This window comes from Sycon ciliatum, chromosome 10 (genome assembly GCF_964019385.1).
Source record: "Sycon ciliatum chromosome 10, ocSycCili1.1, whole genome shotgun sequence".
NCBI classification, from domain to species: domain Eukaryota; kingdom Metazoa; phylum Porifera; class Calcarea; order Leucosolenida; family Sycettidae; genus Sycon; species Sycon ciliatum.
The window spans coordinates 12,678,361-12,698,374 of NC_088652.1; the positions used below are offsets into that span (position 1 = coordinate 12,678,361).

The following is a 20,014-nucleotide window of genomic DNA, read 5'->3' on the forward strand; positions in this document are numbered from 1 at the left end:
GCACAGGTATTATGCTGCACAAATTACCTAACTTTCCCAACCACTGACTACAAACAGTCCATTCATTGAAAACTGGCACCCTAGTTGTAGGTATCGTGAAAACAACAGTACATCCTGCATTGTGTGATCCGTGCAATTGTTCCTTGCCACATTCGAGGCCTGAAAAGTCCAAGAACAGGGAAAAAGAAATTCAGCGAGGTTTCACAAAATTAGAACAGGTATGCCGTGGCAAAATGTATGGAGAAGCATAGTATCCCAAACCCTGATTTTTGAGGTTTAAAGTGGGTTTTTATCCTCAATTCTGCCAAAATCAGACTTTCATAATCCAGCGGGAGTATTTCCGACGAATGGACTTTTGTAGTTTTTCTTTGCTAGTTTACTAGCTGATTATAATCCTCCACACTCCCTCCGCTCACAGAAATAACAGAATAGAAATGCGAGCATATGTGCACGTGCACCCACACATGCACCAGCACAAGCACACACACACACACACACAACACACACACACGTGCACGCACACACGCATGCACACACACACACACACACACACACACACATGCTACTACTAGCAGCATGACTGCCCGGATGGGCAAGTATGACCGTAATCAATAATAGAAAACTGGAGTTGCATCACAAGCAGTGCCGCAAATGCCTAGATATGTCTTGTTGCTTACGGAAACGGCGATCCCGATGTGGCCAGCTGAGGGACAGAGTTGGTCTTTCAGGAGCAGATAGTCTTCCACCGCGGTTTACACACGTACCATGTATACGCCCGTCGCAAGAGAAGCACGCAAATCTGCAAATGCATTGGATGTGCACCCACAGATTTTCTCTTATAGCAACGTAGCGAACAAGATCTGAATGAGACAGATCAAGACTTGCGCCAGATAACTGTCTAATCCACACAACTGGCGAAGCCATGTGAATCGACCACCAATGCACACCTGGTCTACACCACACGGAGTACATCGGTATAAAACAGCCAAGACAGTTATCTATGCACACCCTACACTTGCTGGGGTAACCAGTATAGACAGCGTGCTGCTTTGATAGAAGCAGACACTAGATGCACTGGTACCTTGAAGTGAAATTGGAGTTACTTTACCAACCAGCCTCGGCTACTGAGTACTGGGAACACACGTACGCGTACACACACACACACACACACACGCACACGCACATGTCATCCGCACTCACTCGCAACCCCTCCCCCCCCCCCCCCACTGACTCACTCACCCACCAACCGACCAGCACTCTTCAACTCACTGGCCTGCTCTCTCGCTCACCCTCTCTCCACATACCCCTCAACCAACCGAAGGTCAGCCAACCTTCACTCGCCCCTCACTCACCATCCCCCCCCCCCCCCTCTTCTCCTCTCACCCACCTATCCATCCCCTCACTCACTCGCATCCTCTTAGTCACCAACCAGCCCTTGGCTAAATGTCTGTGTCACTCCTGTAGATGTGGTGGATAGTTGCTAGGTAACCTGACTTTGGCTACTGTCTGTGTTACTCCTGTATATGTGGTGGATAGTTATCATAACTAACCCGCCTCTGGCAACTGTCTGTGTGTTGTGCACTATTCCTACGTTACTCTTGTACAGCATATGTGGTGGATAGTTGCTAGGTAACCCGCCTTTGGCTACTGTCTCTGTGTGTTGTGCACTATTCCTATGTTACCCTTGTACATGTGTATGGGGTCACAGGTGGATAGTTGATAACTAACCCACCTTTGGCTACTGTCTGTTGGTGTTGTGCACTATTCCCTACGTTACTCTTGTAGATGTGGTGGACAGCTGTGCCAGTTCACCATGTGGCGCTAATGCGATCTCATGTACAAACGCTCTTCAGTCCTATCAATGTACTTGCAAAGTAGGTTGGGCCGGCAACAGCTGCACAGTGGATGGTAAGTTGAACACTTTCTCTGAATTGATTCTCATCTGTGTGGTGCCACTGGGTGCCATGTTTGTGTGAAATCTCCGCTTCTCGCGATGGCCTGGAGCCAGTAAGAGAAGAAGAAATACGGATACAGGGGTCGGATAAAGGAATATCAAAATTTAGCTGAGAGCTGAACTAGTTTCTATGCTAATGTAGAGTCAATCACACTGAGTTGGTACTGTTTCATGTTGCTGTTGCAGGAGCCAAGCAGCAGGTGCCATCTTTCGTTCCTCTTCCTATGTGTGGGGTTTCCCCTGTTTGGCTTCCCGTGTTTACCTGTCTGTTTGCCAACCTGCCTCCTGCCTGCCTGCCTCTTCCTCTCCCTCTCTCTCTCTCTCTCTCTCTCTCTCTCTCTCTCTCTCTCTCTCTCTCTCTCTCTCTCTCTCTCTCTCTCTCTCTCTCTCTCTCTCTCTCTCTCTTTCTTTCTTTCTTTCTTTCTCTCTCGTATGCATACAGTTGATGAGTGTGCTGGGACCGGTGCACTCAGTGATTGCCACGCGGATGGCACATCGCAGTGTGTCAACACCGACGGGTCTTTCACCTGTAGCTGCAAACCAGGATATACTGGATCAGCATGCGAAGGTGAGGACAAACTGCAGGCGCGTTGCCCACATGGGGCACTGGGGGGGGGGGGGGGGGGGGGGGGGTACCCCTGAACCTAGGTTCAGCATGCACATAATGACCATGAATGACATGCACGAGCCGGCTAGTTGGGTTGCTATATGAGTTGATAGATTAATGTTGGCTTAAAACTGCTTGAACAGGGAAGCAAGAAGAGCTCTCAGTGTGTGCGTGTGCATGTGTGTGTGTGTGTCTGTGTGTGTGCATGCGTGTGAGTCTGTGTGTGCACTGAGCGCGGGTACTTTGAATGCTAGAGATAAAGCTTGGTATATTATGTTGCTGCCTTCTCGCCCTCACAGATCAGATTGACAGCTGTGCAAGTAATCCTTGCATCACGGGCGCATGTAACGACCATCTTCATGGCTTCACATGCACGTGCCCGGCTGGACGGTCAGGTTACCTCTGCGAGTATGAATGTAAGTTTAACCAGTTCTTCTGAATGCTGCCCCAGCCAATCCAGTGAAGGAATGCATTAGCCATTGTCAGCATGTTTGCCATATTTTCCGCAGTATATGCCGCACCCCCATTTTTTGCCACGAAATACAGACATCTACCCTGTTTATTACCGTTTATTAGATCATCGGAGTAAAAGCCGCCCCCCCCGCCCTTTTAGGGTGAATTTTGAGCGGTCAAAGTGTGGCTTATACCGGAGAATACGGTACTTGGAAATCAAAGTGACGGTTCAGTAACGCCACTGCCCGCTGTATCATCATTTCCTTTCCTGGCCTAACTGGCTATTTTAGTACCCACTCTATTCAGTAGCATTGCCTTCACTGGCCTTTCATACTTTATTCTCCTTTTTAGTCGATATCATGTAATTAGGCAAATTTGCTTGTTTGTTCTTCGACTCTTCAATAAACAAAAAACAACGGTGTTCATATGCTTGTTTTGTATCGTTATCCTTGAGGGTGATGGTTTTCCTATGATTGCAGAAATTTCCGCCTGATGGAGTTTCATGCGAACTAGAATTATTTACGTACTTTTGTGTGTCCAGCCATGTTTTCGTTGCGTTCATCAGCGCATTTCTCTCTCTTCGTCTGCCAGACACTATCCAAATCTCACCTTGTTTTTGTGTGATTTGCAGCCAAGTTCCTGGACTGGTCACAACATCTTGCACCGGGTTACGACGTCATCACATCGTCTGCTAAATTCCTGCTGTCGGAATTCGACACGGCTCTGTGTCCACCGGGCTGGTCTCGCTTCTGTTTCGACGGCCAGCGCATGAAGCAGCTGAGCTCATGGTGGTCAACATCTGCTTCGCTTACTCCCGGCTTAGTTTGGTCGGGCCTGGACTGGGATTATGTAAGACCTCTATGTTTCTTCAGGAAAAAGAGTTGGGGGACAAGCCATTGATTATCCACTCTCACTGTAATTTCAAAAAGTATTCTTTCTAGACTAAAGAATGGTAGTGTATATGATAAATAGAGATAGAAAGATGTGCGATACTTCTCCAGACGTTTCGTTGTTCTGAACAATATCGTCAGTGGATAAAGCTGAAGTATCGTAAATATTTCTATCTTCATTTATCACCATTCTTTGGTCTAGAAAGAATACTTTTTTGATGTATTCAGGAATATAATTCCATCAGTTTGAGGAAATGTTGCGCAAGGGGTAAAAGTCCGAAGAAGAGGAAAAAATTGACTGTCACCACCAGGACTCGAACCAGGGACCCTCGCTTATGTGCAGGGATTCTCTGCTACACTGTACTTAGCTATGGTGTAGTCCTAAAGTGTAACTTCATAACGGCAACAAATAGGAAAAGCTGAATCCACACGTGCGTACTATATTCATGCAATTTCCCACGGTGGAAACAATGTGCAATAACAATGATAAAAGCAACAAAGTGATAGTGAAAGGAGCAATACGGACGTTTTCGTACCACACTCAGATGATATCAGGATTTGTCATTGTACTCTAGTGCCACTGAACCCATCCCAAGTGCCCAAATGTACACCTTGGAAGCTCTTGATATGACTGTTGATTTCCCATTCACCCCTGACATTGCAAAAAAGGTGCCGAATGGGTGAATTTTCCAACCAGTGAGGTGGTCGTGTCCCGTAGTTATAGCATGGAACAAAATTAGTGATGTTCTTGCATCGGCTGTGCGTGCATGTGCATGGTAGAGGCGACGGTTCAATACCGGAACGGCTTGACAGCCAAATTTGTATAGACCCAAACAGCGTTGATTGTTCACTCGAAATATGTTTGTGGAAGGAAACTGGCATGTTGGAGTTTGCTCCTGAGGCCAGAGTCAATCGAACTGAGCCACTCCTTTGTGTTGACCCATTGCCTCCAAGTTGCCCAATTTTTCACTTCAAATCAGAGGTGGCTCCAAACCGGACAGGTTTTTAGAGTGCACTTCAAATTCACTCTGGGTCTGAAATAATAATTAGGTGCTATCGCTCCACGACGGCCACGTGCCAGTACAGAGTAACAATAAGCCTTGTGTGTGCTTCCATTAGTTTTGATTGGTATGCGGTGCTTTATTGGCGAGAGGCGAGCCGCTGTTTACCTGCGACAAGAAGTTGATTTTTCGAAAGTCGTAAAACTCAAGTCGCAGTGCGAAGCAACACATCAAAAACTCACCCACCTACTTGGTATGGCGCTTCTGGTCATCGCAGAGCCATGAAATTTTGGCTCGGAGTATAACACATCGTAGTTGATGTATCATGCTAGCTACTCATGTATTGCGCATGTACTTCAAGTTGTTATCACCCGCATAACGCGTATTGTTACGTTATACGCCTTGCTTCACGTGATTACGTCATGTCTCTATTGGACGCATGCACGCATCCATATTCTGGATTCATGTGTTCTTCTCCTTGCTCTTCTTCCTCACTTGAGAATGTAAATAATTAGTTTCTATTATCTTGTCACCAAACTAGTTCCTGTTGTCTAGTAGTAGTGGTGTGCATGAGAACATAACATGGCGCAGTGAAGTTTCGTACCTGTGTTTTTCTAGTTGCCCGTGGTGCATCCCGGTTGTGTTCGCACGAGGCCTGCAGGTCCAATTACATTTTATTTATTTCTCTAGTCGTGACCGCCTTCCGAAATGTCAGATGCAGCTGCACCAAGTGTGCCAAGCGCAGATATCGCTGCTCTTGCCGATCTCTTCAAAAAGCAGATGGAGGCAGCCAATGAGCGAGAGAAGCGTCTCGATGCAATTATCACTGGTCTTACTCAACAGAGTCAGCCTCGCTCGTCGCCAGCACCGCCAGCTCCAAAGCCTGTCGCGGCGGAGCGACCCATGCTGCTGTCCTCCGCGTCCCTGTCAGAGTTTGCTGCCTGGCAGGAACTGTGGGAAGACTTCTCTCGGTGCCAGCACCTGACAGCACAGTCAAGGGAAACCAGGGTATCTGCCATCCGTCAGTGCCTTGACGAAGACCTCAGACGTTTTATCAGGGAGGGCACCATTGTCATCGCGACCAATCCTGATGCGTGTGACGTCTTGGAGGCGGTCAAGCAGTTTCTTCGCCGACAAAGAAACCCGATACTTGACCGAATTGAATTTTATAAGCGCACGCAACAGAAAGGGGAATTGTTTGACGGGTTCCACACTTCCCTGAAGGAGTTGTTTAACACGTGTGATTTTGTGGAACACGAGCTCTGTTCTGCCTGTTCGGCACGTGCCTGTTCTACGTGCAAAACTAATCTTGCACGGGTCCACGCGGACATGATGCGAGACCGCATTGTGATCGGTATCCTGGACGACACCACCCGTCACAAACTGTTGTCCACCTCCGACCTGACGTTGGAGGCGACAGTCAAGGTGTGTCGTGCAGAAGAGGCAGCCACACAGACCAGCCACCACATCCCTACCGCCGGCCAAGTCAATGCTGCCAGGAAGTCGTCTTATCAGCGCGCGAAGTTAGCTTCACAGCCCCCAGTTGAGGCGAAGCACACTTCTGCTCGTGATAAGTGCCGTAACTGCGGACGCACAGCGCACACGAAATCGCCGTGTCCCGCGATCAACAAAGTGTGCCTTAACTGTAATGGAACGGGTCACTTCCGGGCAATGTGCCGCAGGCCTGCCAAGAAGCCGGACAAGTCGTCCAAGATCGCACACTTGCGACTCAACCGAGCATCTCTGTTGGACGACGCAACAGTTTCCGTTGCCACCCAGCTTGTGACCGAGCCAGAGCCCGTTGCTCTTAGTTGGCTCCCGGATACTGGTAGCGACGTTGATGCCATCGGCACTCAACACCTTGACCAGTTAGGCGGATTTGTCGAGAACCTGCTTGACGACATCGACGATGTTCGTACCGCAGATGGCGCCAGTCTCAACCCTGTTGGCAAGATTTCGGCGACCCTCAGTTGTGGACCAAACCAGCACACGTCCACCATTCATGTCTATGATGGTTTGACTGATGCCCTCTTATCCCGTTCATCCTTGCACGCCCTAGGATACTTGCCGTCCGGCTGGCCGAAGCAAATCGCAGCAGTCCAACAGGTAGTCCCATCGGTCGTTCCCGATGCACCTGCGGACAAGGTTGTGTCCAAAGCCACCGACTCAGAGACGATGAGAGCCGAACTCCTAGCTGAATTCGCTGACGTCTTTGATGACTCTGTGTTGAAGCCAATGCTTGGTGGACCTATGGAAATTAGAGTGCGAGCTGATGCTAAGCCTGTCGCTGCATATCATGCCCGCCAGATCCCGCATGCGTACCGTGACCAAGTGAAGTCCCAGCTGGATGACATGGTCCGGGATGCCATCATCGAGGAGGTCACCGAACCCAGTGCGTGGTGTCACCCAATTGTCATCGTGGACAAGAAGGGGACAAACGAGAAGAGGCTCACCGTTGATTTCAAAAAGCTCAACGACCAAGTCGAACGCCCTGCTCACCCCGCACCAAGCCCTCGTGACGCTGTATCCAGCGTTGGCAACGCAAGATATTTCACCAAGCTAGACACCCGCCACGGCTATTGGCAAGTTCCTCTGAGCGAGGCCTCCCGTCCGTTGACCACGTTCATGACACCTTGGGGTCGGTACAGGTACCTACGCAACCCACAAGGATTGGTCTCTGCCGGAGACGAGTTTAATCGCCGCACCGACGCCGCGTTCGCTCATATCTCCCAGTTCCAGAAGGTCGTTGATGACTGCCTCGTCTACGATAATGACCTGAACACCCACCGATCTCACGTCCGGGATGTCCTGCTCTGCGCCCGGGAGAATGGCATTACTCTGAGCGCCAAGAAGTTTGTGTTCGGCATGCCAGTCGTGGAGTTCTGTGGTTACCGCATCAGTGCTGACGGCTGGACCGTCGATGATGCCAAGGTCAAAGCTATCAGCCAGTTTCCAGCTCCTAGCAACCGCACTGATCTCCGATCGTTTATGGGTCTTATCAACCAGTGTGGTGAGTTCACCCCGCACCTGTCTGAGCACGCCGCCCCGTTGCGCCCATTGCTCAAGACGTCCAACGAGTTTGTATGGGACTCAGTTCACACAGACGCAGTCAACGCTGCCAAGGCTGAGCTGTTGTCACCATCAACGCTGTCATTCTTCCAACGTGACCAGCCACTCCGCCTAGAGACCGATGCATCTGCTTTGCATGGCCTTGGCTACGTTCTGTGGCAGTTGCAAGATGGCAAGTGGCGCATTCTCCAGTGTGGCAGTCGATTTCTGTCGGATCCAGAATCCCGGTATGCTGTCATCGAACTGGAGCTCCTAGCTGTCGTCTGGGCGGTGAAGAAATGTTCTCTCTACCTCGCCGGTACATTGTTTGAGCTTGTCACCGACCACCGGCCCCTCACACCAATCATCAACTCGTACTCGCTCGATCAGATTGAGAATCCCCGGCTCCAACGCCTGGTCATGAAGCTTCGTCCATACCAGCTGCATGCCACTTGGCGTAAGGGTACTGACAACGCTTTCGCCGACGCGCTGTCCCGCAATCCAGTGGATGATCCCACCCCTGACGATGAGCTCGGTGAACACCCAGCCCTTCGTACTCCTGCCATACGCGCTTGCATTCGGAAAGACACCGAAGGCCAGATTGCCAATCTCCGGTTTGCCGAATTGCAAGAAGCCGCTCGAGCTGACTCGGATTATCAGGCACTCCTCACCACCGTCCGGAACGGATTTCCCGACGACAAACGCGACTTATGTCCTGCTGCCCAGCCGTATTGGACAGTCCGTCATCATCTTACAGTCGACCAGGACCTGGTACTGAAAGGTCCTCGCATTGTGGTCCCGCGTTCCCTCAGGCGTAGTGTACTTGACGACTTGCATGCTGCTCATCAAGGTCTCAACCGTACCAAGGCTCGTGCTCGCCAGGTGGTGTATTGGCCCCAGCTGTCCAATGACATTGACAATATCGTTCGCAGCTGCGCTGAATGCCGTCACCACGCACCTTCCCAAGTGAAGGAACCGCTGCTGGCAACTGAGGATCGTTGTCCTGCCCTCCCGTTTGAGAGCACCAGCGCGGATCTGTTCGAATGCCAAGGCTACCAGTTCCTGGTATACGTGGACCGCAAGACCGGCTGGCCCTGTGTTGCCAAGATAGGACGCACCGCCACCTCCGCTGACGTAGTCCGTGCGTTCCGAGGCTGGTTCGCGGATCTCGGTGTCCCAGCTGTCCTGACGACTGATGGTGGTCCGCAGTTTACAGCGCAGCGTTTCTCCGCCTTCTGTCAGCGTTGGCAAGTCCGCCACGTCAGATCCAGTCCGCATTACCCACAATCGAATGGCCATGCGGAGGCGGCTGTCAAGGCCATCAAATCTCTCGTGTACAAGACCACCACCGACGGAGACATTAATGTCGACGCCTTCCGTCGTGGCTTATTGGAATGGCGTAACACTCCCCGTAGCTCCGGTCAGAGCCCAGCGCAGGCCCTGTTTGGCCGCCCCCTGTCGTCATTCGTGCTTGCCCACCGGACCAGTTTTGCCCCAGCGTGGCAAGAAACCGCTGACGAAATCGACAGTCGTGCCTCTGCCCAGTCTGAAGCAGCCAGTCAGCACTACAACCAGTCTGCCCGTTCTCTGCCTGCCCTCCACCTTGGTTGCCCTGTGGATCTACAAGATCCCCGCAGCAAGTTGTGGAACGCCCGCGGTACCATTGTCGCCATTGGGAGCCACCGCGACTACATGGTCAAGCTTCCCAGTGGCCGAATATACTGGCGAAACCGTCGCTTTCTTCGTCCTGTTGTCTTGCCCGTAGCACCTGCACAGCCGATGCCTGCTACCCCCATCACTCAGCCTGCCCCGCCAGTCCGGCGCAGTCAGCGAAGCCGCCAACCCCCGTCTAGGCTGAATATTTCGAACACTCGTGGCCAAACTTATGATTAGCTGCCTGTGCGTCTTTCTGTCTCTTGTTGAGCTCAGCTATTTTCGTATTCAGTCATCTCTATCTTCTTTGCCGTCCTTTCTAGTTGGTATTAGATGCCTTGTTGTCATCTCAGAAGGGGCGTGAGATACATGTATGTAAATGTAATTGTTATATTTCTATCTCAGAAGGGACGTGATGTATCATGCTAGCTACTCATGTATTGCGCATGTACTTCAAGTTGTTATCACCCGCATAACGCGTATTGTTACGTTATACGCCTTGCTTCACGTGATTACGTCATGTCTCTATTGGACGCATGCACGCATCCATATTCTGGATTCATGTGTTCTTCTCCTTGCTCTTCTTCCTCACTTGAGAATGTAAATAATTAGTTTCTATTATCTTGTCACCAAACTAGTTCCTGTTGTCTAGTAGTAGTGGTGTGCATGAGAACATAACAGTAGTCTCACTGTGACATGTTTTCTAATCAAAATACCAAGAGAGAAAGTGAATATTGAGTCCGTTCCGGTTTGCAACCTATGTCCTATTTGAAACCGTCGCCTCTACATGGTGTATATATATAGAAAAGCGATCCTGTCAGCTTTTCTATTATTGTGTTCACAATGTATTTTTTTAGAAAGCTATCATGAAGCAGTTTTTATTGCTATAATGTGTGTGGGTGTTGGTGGGTGGGTGTGTATGAAAAGGACCAAAAAGTAGGGATTCACTGACCAGAAACAGCCACTTCATAGCTGTGTGGTGTAGACCAGGCTGAATAGTGGCGGCGGTTAATTCTTCAGCCTTGCAAGCTGTTGAATGGTGCAATCCCAGCACAAGCTGCTATGGCTTCTGCTGTGGCATTGCTACCATTGCCTCCGGCGATGGGTGTCAAATGGGTATCAAATGGGTGTCAAATGGGTGTCAAATGGTGTGTGTGTGTAAATGTGTGTGTTTCCATTTATGTTTGTGTGTGTGTGTGCATGTGCATGTATCTGTTTGTGTGTGGGTTTGGGCGTGTCCTCTGCAGGTTGCCTATGCGTATACATCCAATGCCAGTCGTAAGGCACTGGGTAGCACTGCAAAGGCGCACATATCCTGCACAAGTAAGCGCTGTAAAACATGTCTTTTTGAATCCGGTAGCTTTTGTAAAATGATCAAATATTCACTGGTGGAGAGAATGCCTAGTGGAGTTCACTGAACATATCTAACACACTGCCGTTGGATGTGTGTGATCAATTAGCTGAGCTCAAATTCCACATTCTATGGCCAACCAATAAACTGTTCGGTTTTGGCTGATTCTGTGACCTCCTTGGTTTTATATGCTCCAGGACAAAACGGGATTGTCGACCTCATCGAGCTGGACGACTACAGTAGGTGCTTGTTCATTATTTAACGAAATTCATGATGATTCTGCAATCGTGCTCAGTAATAGAGAGGTTTCGCTCTATGTTAATTTGGCGCAACTTTACCTAAGTGGGAGGGGGAAACCTGTCCGCTCGCGAGTTTGCATTCAACTTACGGAATATTGACAACGGATAGTACACGTGTGATTTCCGCGCTCACAGAGGTGCTCCGTAAGTGGATTAGTAGATAAATGTAGCTCTGTCTCTCTGGGTCATACCCTTTCGCGTCTGGAGTTAGTATGGCCAGGTAGGTAGTTATGGCGGAACACGGATCCGCATGCAGTGTACGCAAGACTTTCCGTAGATCGACTCCACTGTTTTCTAACGTAAGACCATTTAATTCTAGCGATTTAACGAATTTACAAAACTCGTTTTAAGCATTTGAAGTCGTTATGACATAACGACTTCAAATGCTTAAAACGAGTTTTGTAAATTCGTTAAATTGTACTGAACGATATGTACACGTACAGTAATTTGCAAGTTTTGAGACAGAATTCGTTAGAATTTCACCCCGCTAACCCACAAAAATCCGAAGATCGTTAGCTTTAATTGACGTTGGAATATCTGGTCTTACAGTAAAGTGATTACGTTGTGCGGAACCTCTCTAATAGCCTGGTATTTACTACAGTCCATTCATTGGAAACTGGCACTCTAACTTTTTGATGTCTCTTTCACATAGTTGTAGATATCGTGAAAACAACAGTACATCCTGCATTGTGTGACCCGTGCAATTACTCCTTGCCACATTTGAGGCCAGAAAAGTCCAAGAACAGGGAAATAGAAATTCAGCCAGGTTTTACAAAATTAGGACAGGTATGCAATGGCAAAATGTATGGAAAAGCAGATCCAAAACCCAGATTTTTTAGATTTAAGTGGGTTTTGATCCTCAATTCGGCCCAAATCCGACTTTCAAAAGCCAACGGGCCAGTTTCCGATGAATGGACTGTAAGCCCTTTGAGCAATGATGTAACTTGTACCACCACCACCCCTCTCAGCCGGAGACAGCCCTGGAACCCCATCAGAGTTGTACCGACAGAAAAATGGCAGCTCTGCTCCTCAACATACTGCTCAGTTTTGGTAACATTGTTTTGCCAAGCTCACCTTGTGAACTCCTGGGTTTGTACATTCCAGAACAAACCGGGCTGATGGACAACTTCCGTGGCGCTCGCATGAAGCAGAGTAATGACCTGGTGTCCTGTGCCATCGCTCAATCATCCTGCCGCGACCATCTCGGCTTCCACCTAGCCAGCAGCAGCCAACTGACGGACCTGAAGATAACTGGCGATTACTTGACAAAGGAGAGCTGCCAAGGTGGCTCAGGCCCATCGAAGAAGTTCGTTTGTGTCGGTAAGTGGCTGTTCATGATTTCTGCAATTGTGTTCAGTAGTATCCTAGTGAGAATAAGCGAGGCCATTGTCCAATGACTTAGCTTGTACTGCCAACGCTCCACACAGCCGCCTGGATGTAGTCATGTCGGCTGTTGAACACATTGCATTCCCGACCCCATTGCACTCACACGCACCATTCATACAGTCCGTGTTTGGCAATGCGCAATGGGCGTATTCAAGCATATATGGTCCTCAATCAGCTTGCACAGGGAAAATGCCTGGCTTTAATCCCGGTAGTAGGTAAGATACATAATCCATGATGTCTGGTGATTGTAGACAACAGTTGCAATTTGGAACTGCTCATAAGTTTGAGGGAGTTGGAATTTGAGAAAATATCTAGTCTCTCTCTCTGTCCTCATGCTGTGTTGTGAGAAAGTTCAGTGTGTTTGACAGCTTATATATTATTTATTCATTCATTTCACCAGCCAATGGCAAAATACAACACAAAGGAAGAGGCGCCAGCCAGCCATTTCAACAAAAAGAGGGGAAACAGGAAAGGAGAAAATAACGCATCAACGGGTTGAAAATGTTGTTGTTGGTGGTGGTGTTGTGTTGTGGTATATTTTCAGGCTGTTCTGTGCACTGGAAGGATGCTTGGGGCATGGAGACAGTGAGTGAAACTGGTCATGTGACTTGCAAGGCAGGCTACGTGTGGAGAGCTAGCTCACAGGGTAGTCCAGCGTGTCCCAATGGTGTTTGGACTGGTCTGGCCAGCTGTGCAGGTAAGCACAAAATCTGACATAATATTATCATTATATCTACCTGGTCTTATTCTCTATTAGTAACGAGTAGTTTGGGTCCATAACACTGCCCATCGATCTGCCGGTCTTCTCTCTCTCTGTCTGTCTGTCTGTCTGTCTTTCTCTGTCTCTCTCTCTCTCTCTCTGTCTCTCTCTGTCTCTTTCTCTCTCTCTTTCTCTCTCTCTATCTCTCTCTCTATCTCTCTCTCTCTCTCTCTCTCTCTCTCTCTCTCTCTCTTCATCTTTCATTTTGTTTTGCGTTTTTGCCGTTTATTAGTATGTTTGTTTGTTTTCTGTGCTCACAAAATTGCACAAGCACAGCAAGCTTGGAACTCTGCCATGACTATTGCGATGCTCATTTTCTTCCATTGCATTTCCACTGTTTCCAGCCATCTACGAGGGTATGACTCACTCCAGGTCGATAATCCTTCAGCTGAGCACCGTAGCTGATGCGGGCAGCAATTCCACGGCGCAGACTAAGACAACCGCGACCACCGCCAAGCCGAACATCACATCCACTGTCTTCACCAGTGCCGGGAAGCCTCTGGAGATGACGCACGAAGAGGCAATGGTGTATTGCTTCCGTGCCCACGGTCCGGGATCCCGTCTGCCGATCCTCAGCACTCCACCGGAGCGCGATGCCATCTCTTCCCTGGTGCGTTCCTGGAATTTGCCCGGCGCAAAGGAGGCCTCCTTCACACACATCTGGGCCCTGGAAAAGCCCGGCATTCACCGGCCCGTGGCCGTGTTCTCTGGAGCTGGCGATGCTGCAGGCAACGTAGCTACAGTGTTGATGGACCCGGCCAAGAAACTGCCCGTTGCTTGCGTCGCAGGTGAGGCAGCATGTGCATGCGATTGATTTTTCTCTTCAAAGACACCTTTCTTGGCATCTTATTATTATGCTTGTTCGCGTTGACATCACCAAGCAAGCTTGGCTAGCCTTCGCATAAGCCAAATGAACAAAAGAAAAGGGGAACGAGCGAAGCCAATGAGGAGCACACACGCATGCAACTGCAGAATAAGCAAAAGGCATAGGTAGCATGATTATCTGTGTGCACAACGATGACATGTGCTGGCGGTGTGGGGCTCATGCACATATCCAGGACGGCTGCTGAGGTAGAGTAGAACTGTATGTATGTATGTATGTATGTATATTTTTATTTGAATTCGCAAGTACACACGGGCTACAAGCCCAATTACATGGAAGTGAATGCCATAATGAGGCCAATTAAGAAAAAAAGGTGGAGGAACTGCCACCGTGATGTTGGATTAGAATCTTGGGAGGGTTACAATCAGTCACTGGTTACAATGATCCTTTCTTTAGACACCTCAATTAAGATTGTCCCTGAAACGTGTGAATTCCGCACTGTTGCTGTATCATTGATTCTGTATGCTAGGCTGCCAGGTCCCGTCGACGTACTCCACAACAAATGTCAAGTCAGTACTAGTGAACGGCACAGTTATCTGCAGCGGCACTGGCGACTGGGTGGCAGCGTATGCCGCCGTGCTGCCTCAGTGTTTCCAAGGCTTCTGGAAGGATCTGCCAGTCTGTCAGCGTGAGTTTCCCCTGCAATACTGTCGGGCGCCGGGGAGCGGAGCGCCGAACAACGGCCAGGCTAGAATTTCACCAAGCACACCATACCAATATATACACGGTGACTCAACTGGGCGTAGACTGTAATACATGAACATAAGAATGGTCTATAGTACGCTTCAAAAGTCCAGACCTCTGGTTTCAAAAAACCGTTAGGCCCGCATCTGTGCCACATAAAATCTGTGATCACTTTGTGCATAACATTTCCGAGATTGGGCGTTTGTTATCCAATCGCTTGGCAATTTATATGAGGAAAATTGCGGGAGCTTCCTGGGCAATATTCTGAAGAAGTTTCTCAAAAAGCTCAAACCAAATTTGAATTATTCAAAAAAGGTCTAGAGGTCTATACTTTTGAAATGCACTATAGGCTAGGAGGCTGATCCCAATGTTCTTCGGCGACCGACAGTACTGTAGCAGATCGCTATCTATCGTTCTGACATGCTATACTGTCTTCTCTCCTCAATTCTCCCATGCTAACCCTCGTGTTCCTACTCGGATAGTGAGCCAATAATATTCATATAAAAGAGGAAGGACCAACATGTTCAGTTTTGTGCCGCATTGTCACACTATCTGACTGTATACCGTATTATCTCTAATATAAGCACGGTCCTTTATTTTTTCAATGTACCTCCGCCCCGTGCTATTAATGGAGACGTTCCTTTATTGGAGACTGTTCCATTATTATTTCAACCTCATTTCAGAGGCTTGTTGCCATGCCAAGTTCATGTCAGACACACACATTTCAGGGTTTTTTCGCCGGTACAGATAATGAATTTCCACAGTGTGCTTATAATGGAGACTGAGCACTTTATTTTTTGAATGCCGCCCCAAGGTGTTCTATTATTGGAGACGTGCTATTATTGGAGACTGTGCTTATATTAGAGATAATACGGTAGTTTCTCGTTACCTTGCTGGACTGTTGGTCAAAACTCATAACATTTTGGTTGTCCTCAGATCGGGCACCTCAGATTTGCAAGACCATGATTGGGCACCTCAGATTTGTAAGAAACTAGCCGGAGTGTTCCACTGCTGTCGCGTGTGCTCATGCTAAACTACAGTACATACAATTTGAACTTGGCAGTAGCGATTTTGCAATGGGCTCCACGAAGGAGCAGGCAACCCTTGTCTACTATGGCTTATGATCTCTCCAACACGATCGTTCTCCCTGATGAAGCCCCCGAGGATAAACATTTGGAGATGGAAAACCATGATATGTAAACTAGAAACAGAGCCACCGTTCCTTGGTTTGAGGGAAAGATGCAAACGGGAAAAGTCTGAAGAAAAATGACTGTCACCAGCAGGACTCGAGCCAGGGACATTCTCTTGAGGCCAGCGATGGTCTAACCACTGAGCTATGGTGTGTAGCTGTCATCCCAGCAGAGACCGTTCAACATGTTTCCTAAAACTTCGAAACTCACACTTCCTCCATTCTCTGTGAATCCTGTCATACTACAGAGTGTGCAATGGCTACGGAGGTGAAGGATGGCATTGAGCATGGCGTTGTCATCCCCATGGCTGACGGAGGATTGCTCTGCTTGAAGAACGGCCGCCATCTGCCAGGCTCCGGCTGTGCAGATCGATGGCAGAAATTCTCCGAAGTCGAGTGTGGTGAGTGACTAGGTCTGCTAGGGTCACCTGTGCTGCTTCTATAACTGTACTATTAATTAATTTTATCCAAAAATTCATACCACACTGGCTTTTGAAAACCCGTGATTTTTTGAAAGCCCGATCTTGGCCGAATTGAGACTCAAAACCCCACTTTAACTGATTTGAAAAATCTGGGTTTGGGATATGCTTGTCTGTAATTTTTGCCATGGCCTACCTGTGTGAATTTGGTAAAACCTGGCAGATGTCTAATTCCCCATCCTTGGACTTGTCCGATCTCATATGAGGCAGGGATGAATTGGTGAGGAATTGGTGCTTGTAGCTCTAATTCTGGCTCCCGTTCTTCTGATGAGGGTTCTGGTGTTACAGTCCATTTCAAAAATATAGACACGTGGTATTTTTGAAATATTTCAAATTTGGCTGGAGCTTTTGGAGAATGGTTTTCGGAATATTGCTCAGGTCCTTCCCACAATTCTCTCATATCGATTTTTAAGCGATCGGATAACAAACGCCCAATTTGGAAATATTTATGTACAAAGTGATCACAGATTTTATGTGGTATAGATGCTGCCCCAACCGTTTTTTTTAATCACGCGTCTATATTTTTGAAACGCACTGTAGGTGCTTTCGTTGCGGCTGCTTGTGCGGTGCTGCTCCTGGTGCGTATGCTGCTCCTGGTGCTGCTAGTGCTGGAGATGCTGCTCGTGGTCGTGTTGGGGGGGGGGGGGGTGCTGAGGTCGCTGCTCCCCCCCCCCCCCTAACAGATGGCTTTTCACCTGATCTTGCTGCTTCCATCAGTTTTCCCACACATGACATCTGGGGCAGGGTAAAACCCCGTCATACGTACTGTCAAACTACTCTGATTCCAGACATAAGAGCGCAGTTTTCACTTAGTAACTTACCTAATGGTGTCAGCCAATAGCAAGATTCACCTCACATGTCTCTATCGATCTGCTCATGTTTTCATGTTCTGCAATTGTTTTCACTTGTGTTCTTCTGAATGCAGTTTGAGCACGGGACTGGCAGCCAGGAAGTTTGGCCATCTCGCGTGCAGCGGCATAAGAGGATGCATCGCGAAGAGAGCCGAAGGTATTCCATTACCTTCATCTCCTCTGCAATTCCACTTGTAATTATCAGAACTAATCGTGTTTCTAATGTTCAACAATTGATTTATCATCCATACAGCAAGTATGGCGACACAACTGAGATAGGTACGGCTGCCACCAAGCCTACACGATCCCGGTTCTGACCAGCTAAGCAAACAGACAGTCCGATACAAGTACAAGAACCAAACATATTGTTTGTGGGTTCATGTCATGCTCTTGGCATTGATGCTTCGGCAAGACTTGCGCCACATGCACTATGATAGATGTATTTGGTCTTTCCTAAACCGAGGGATCAAACTACGGTCATCGAGCCAGATGGACCTGCCGGTTTTAGCGCGCTTTCATTGCAGTACCTTCCATTCACTGATCAACTGAATCAACTTTTAATGTTTTTATAATTATACTCCATCCACTCACGCTTCCACCTGCCATTCACCGAGCAACTGAAATGATTTTCATTGATCTTTAATATATACTCCATTCACTCACACACGCAGCCAGTCTTGGGCACACTTTGGACACGTTTCTCCTTTCGGTATCCTCAACATCTCCATCACTCTGCAACCTTCTGTCCGTTTTGTTTTCTCCTTTCTGTATCCTCAACATCTCCATCATTCTGTAACCTTCTATCCGCTTGGTTTTCTCCTTTCTGTATCCCCAACATCTCCATCCGATAATTCTTCAACCTTCTATCCGTTTTGTTCCTCCTCTCCGTATCCTCAATGCCGATCTCCAACAGTCTGCAATCTTTGCCCACAGTGGGGCTGTTTTAATCCGCACACGTTTACTTCACACAAATCTCCAGAGTCCGCTTCTTATCCATGTGTTCAATATTCTTTCTTGCCAGGTATAGTTTTTTTACCGCATTTTGATCATTTTTCAGTATTTTTATGCCAAGCCCAAACTACAGACTGCGTATTTATATTACTGATAGCTTTACTAAAATTGTTGTCGCCTCGTCGACTTTTCGAAACACGTACATTTCTCGTTTCTTTCTAAATTACAACGAATGAACCAGCAATTCTGAGCGTGCCAGTGCATGCTCTGCGGGGTTCAGGCAACCCCGAGGCGGATCTTGGCACCGCGGGCCTTGTCCTACTAACCCTGGTTCTGGCCGACCCCTTTTCCGGCAGTCTTGATTCTGGCAGCATTGACTTCAGGCCACCCCATGACAATCCCGACTCGGGTAGCTCTGGTTCTGGCAAATGTGATCCACAAATAAAAAAATAAAAAAGGAGTGGCGGTGGAGGGAAGATAGAAAATGAATACTCTCCGAGTGTAGTGATGAGAAGGAGGGAGGGGCAAGCGTGGGTGTAAACGTTCTGTATCGTGGTACGGTACAGAGTTCGCTTGTGACAAGTAGAAACTGGACTCGGTGCACGGAAGAAACATTAATTCTCCATTCTCCTGATGATAGCGTAGAGCAAGAAACAAGTGAAGTAGGAGTGGAGACGAATTCCATGCACTGCACTCGTGACCTTGTGTGGGGGATCGTCTCTGGAGTGATGATCTGTCGACAGACTACAGTGAAACCTGTCTAAGGCGACCGCTCAAGGGACCTTCGAAATGCGGTCGCTGTGTACAGGTGGTCTCCTTTTTTAAGGGTCATTTGACCGGAATTGACAACCCTTGGCCCTGGTTGTAGCGGTCCCCTTGGACAGTTGGTCGCCTTGACAGGTTTTACTATAGTCTCATTGGGCACCTTGTCTCTGACCTGCGTCAAGAATTATCCGGTGTACATGTACATGTACAGAACTATTCTGTAATTAGTCTCTTGTACGGGCAAAAACAAAGTGATACAGCTTCTGTTGAAGAAGAAAACGAGCCGAATACATGACTCATGAGTCATGTACATGTACATGACTCATGAGTCATGTACATGTACATGACTCATGAGTCATGTACATGACTCATGAGTCATGTACATGTATCATAACTGTACACGGTATTACCGGTAGATAAACCTTGTCTTAGTTCACACATGCTGTTGGTTTGACAGCATGAAACAAGGTGGAGGAAAACTCCCCTAGAATAACTAGAATAAAGAGGGTCAGAAGTTGAGACTCAGACGGTTCAGACGGTTCAGATGGTCTCAACAGACCGGGGCTCTACCAACCGTGGATGGTTGTAGAAAGGTCACTGTTTCCGAACACTACGTCCTCCACCTTGTTTCATGCTGTCAAACCAACAACATGCAACCAGGCTCCGATGGGTTATGCTTGCGAAATCATGGAATTATGCTTTCATGGATTCTCGCCGCAATTATGCTCGCAAAATCTTCATAAAATAATAATCTTCATACCAGGGTTACAGGGTACCACGGTGTTTGACGACTCCCTGCTTCATACAATA

General features: G+C 48.2%; 1 protein-coding gene across 1 annotated transcript in view; it reads left to right on the top strand.

The window, feature by feature from the left end:
• The window catches only part of LOC135826657 (uncharacterized), a 75,998-nt gene extending 57,365 nt beyond the window's left edge, over positions 1-18,633 (top strand). The window contains exons 22-34 of the mRNA XM_065339257.1: positions 1-6; positions 1,786-1,908; positions 2,397-2,522; positions 2,861-2,977; positions 3,646-3,863; positions 10,854-10,929; positions 11,155-11,196; positions 12,361-12,576; positions 13,187-13,339; positions 13,747-14,190; positions 14,755-14,913; positions 16,407-16,559; positions 17,563-18,633. The exon at positions 1-6 is cut by the window's left edge and continues 309 nt beyond it. Of these exons, the coding sequence (XP_065195329.1) occupies positions 1-6; positions 1,786-1,908; positions 2,397-2,522; positions 2,861-2,977; positions 3,646-3,863; positions 10,854-10,929; positions 11,155-11,196; positions 12,361-12,576; positions 13,187-13,339; positions 13,747-14,190; positions 14,755-14,913; positions 16,407-16,559; positions 17,563-17,567 (1,838 nt within the window). The 3' untranslated portion in view covers positions 17,568-18,633. The remainder of the gene's footprint in view (positions 7-1,785; positions 1,909-2,396; positions 2,523-2,860; positions 2,978-3,645; positions 3,864-10,853; positions 10,930-11,154; positions 11,197-12,360; positions 12,577-13,186; positions 13,340-13,746; positions 14,191-14,754; positions 14,914-16,406; positions 16,560-17,562) is intronic.
• The last annotated feature ends 1,381 nt before the right edge of the window (positions 18,634-20,014 follow it).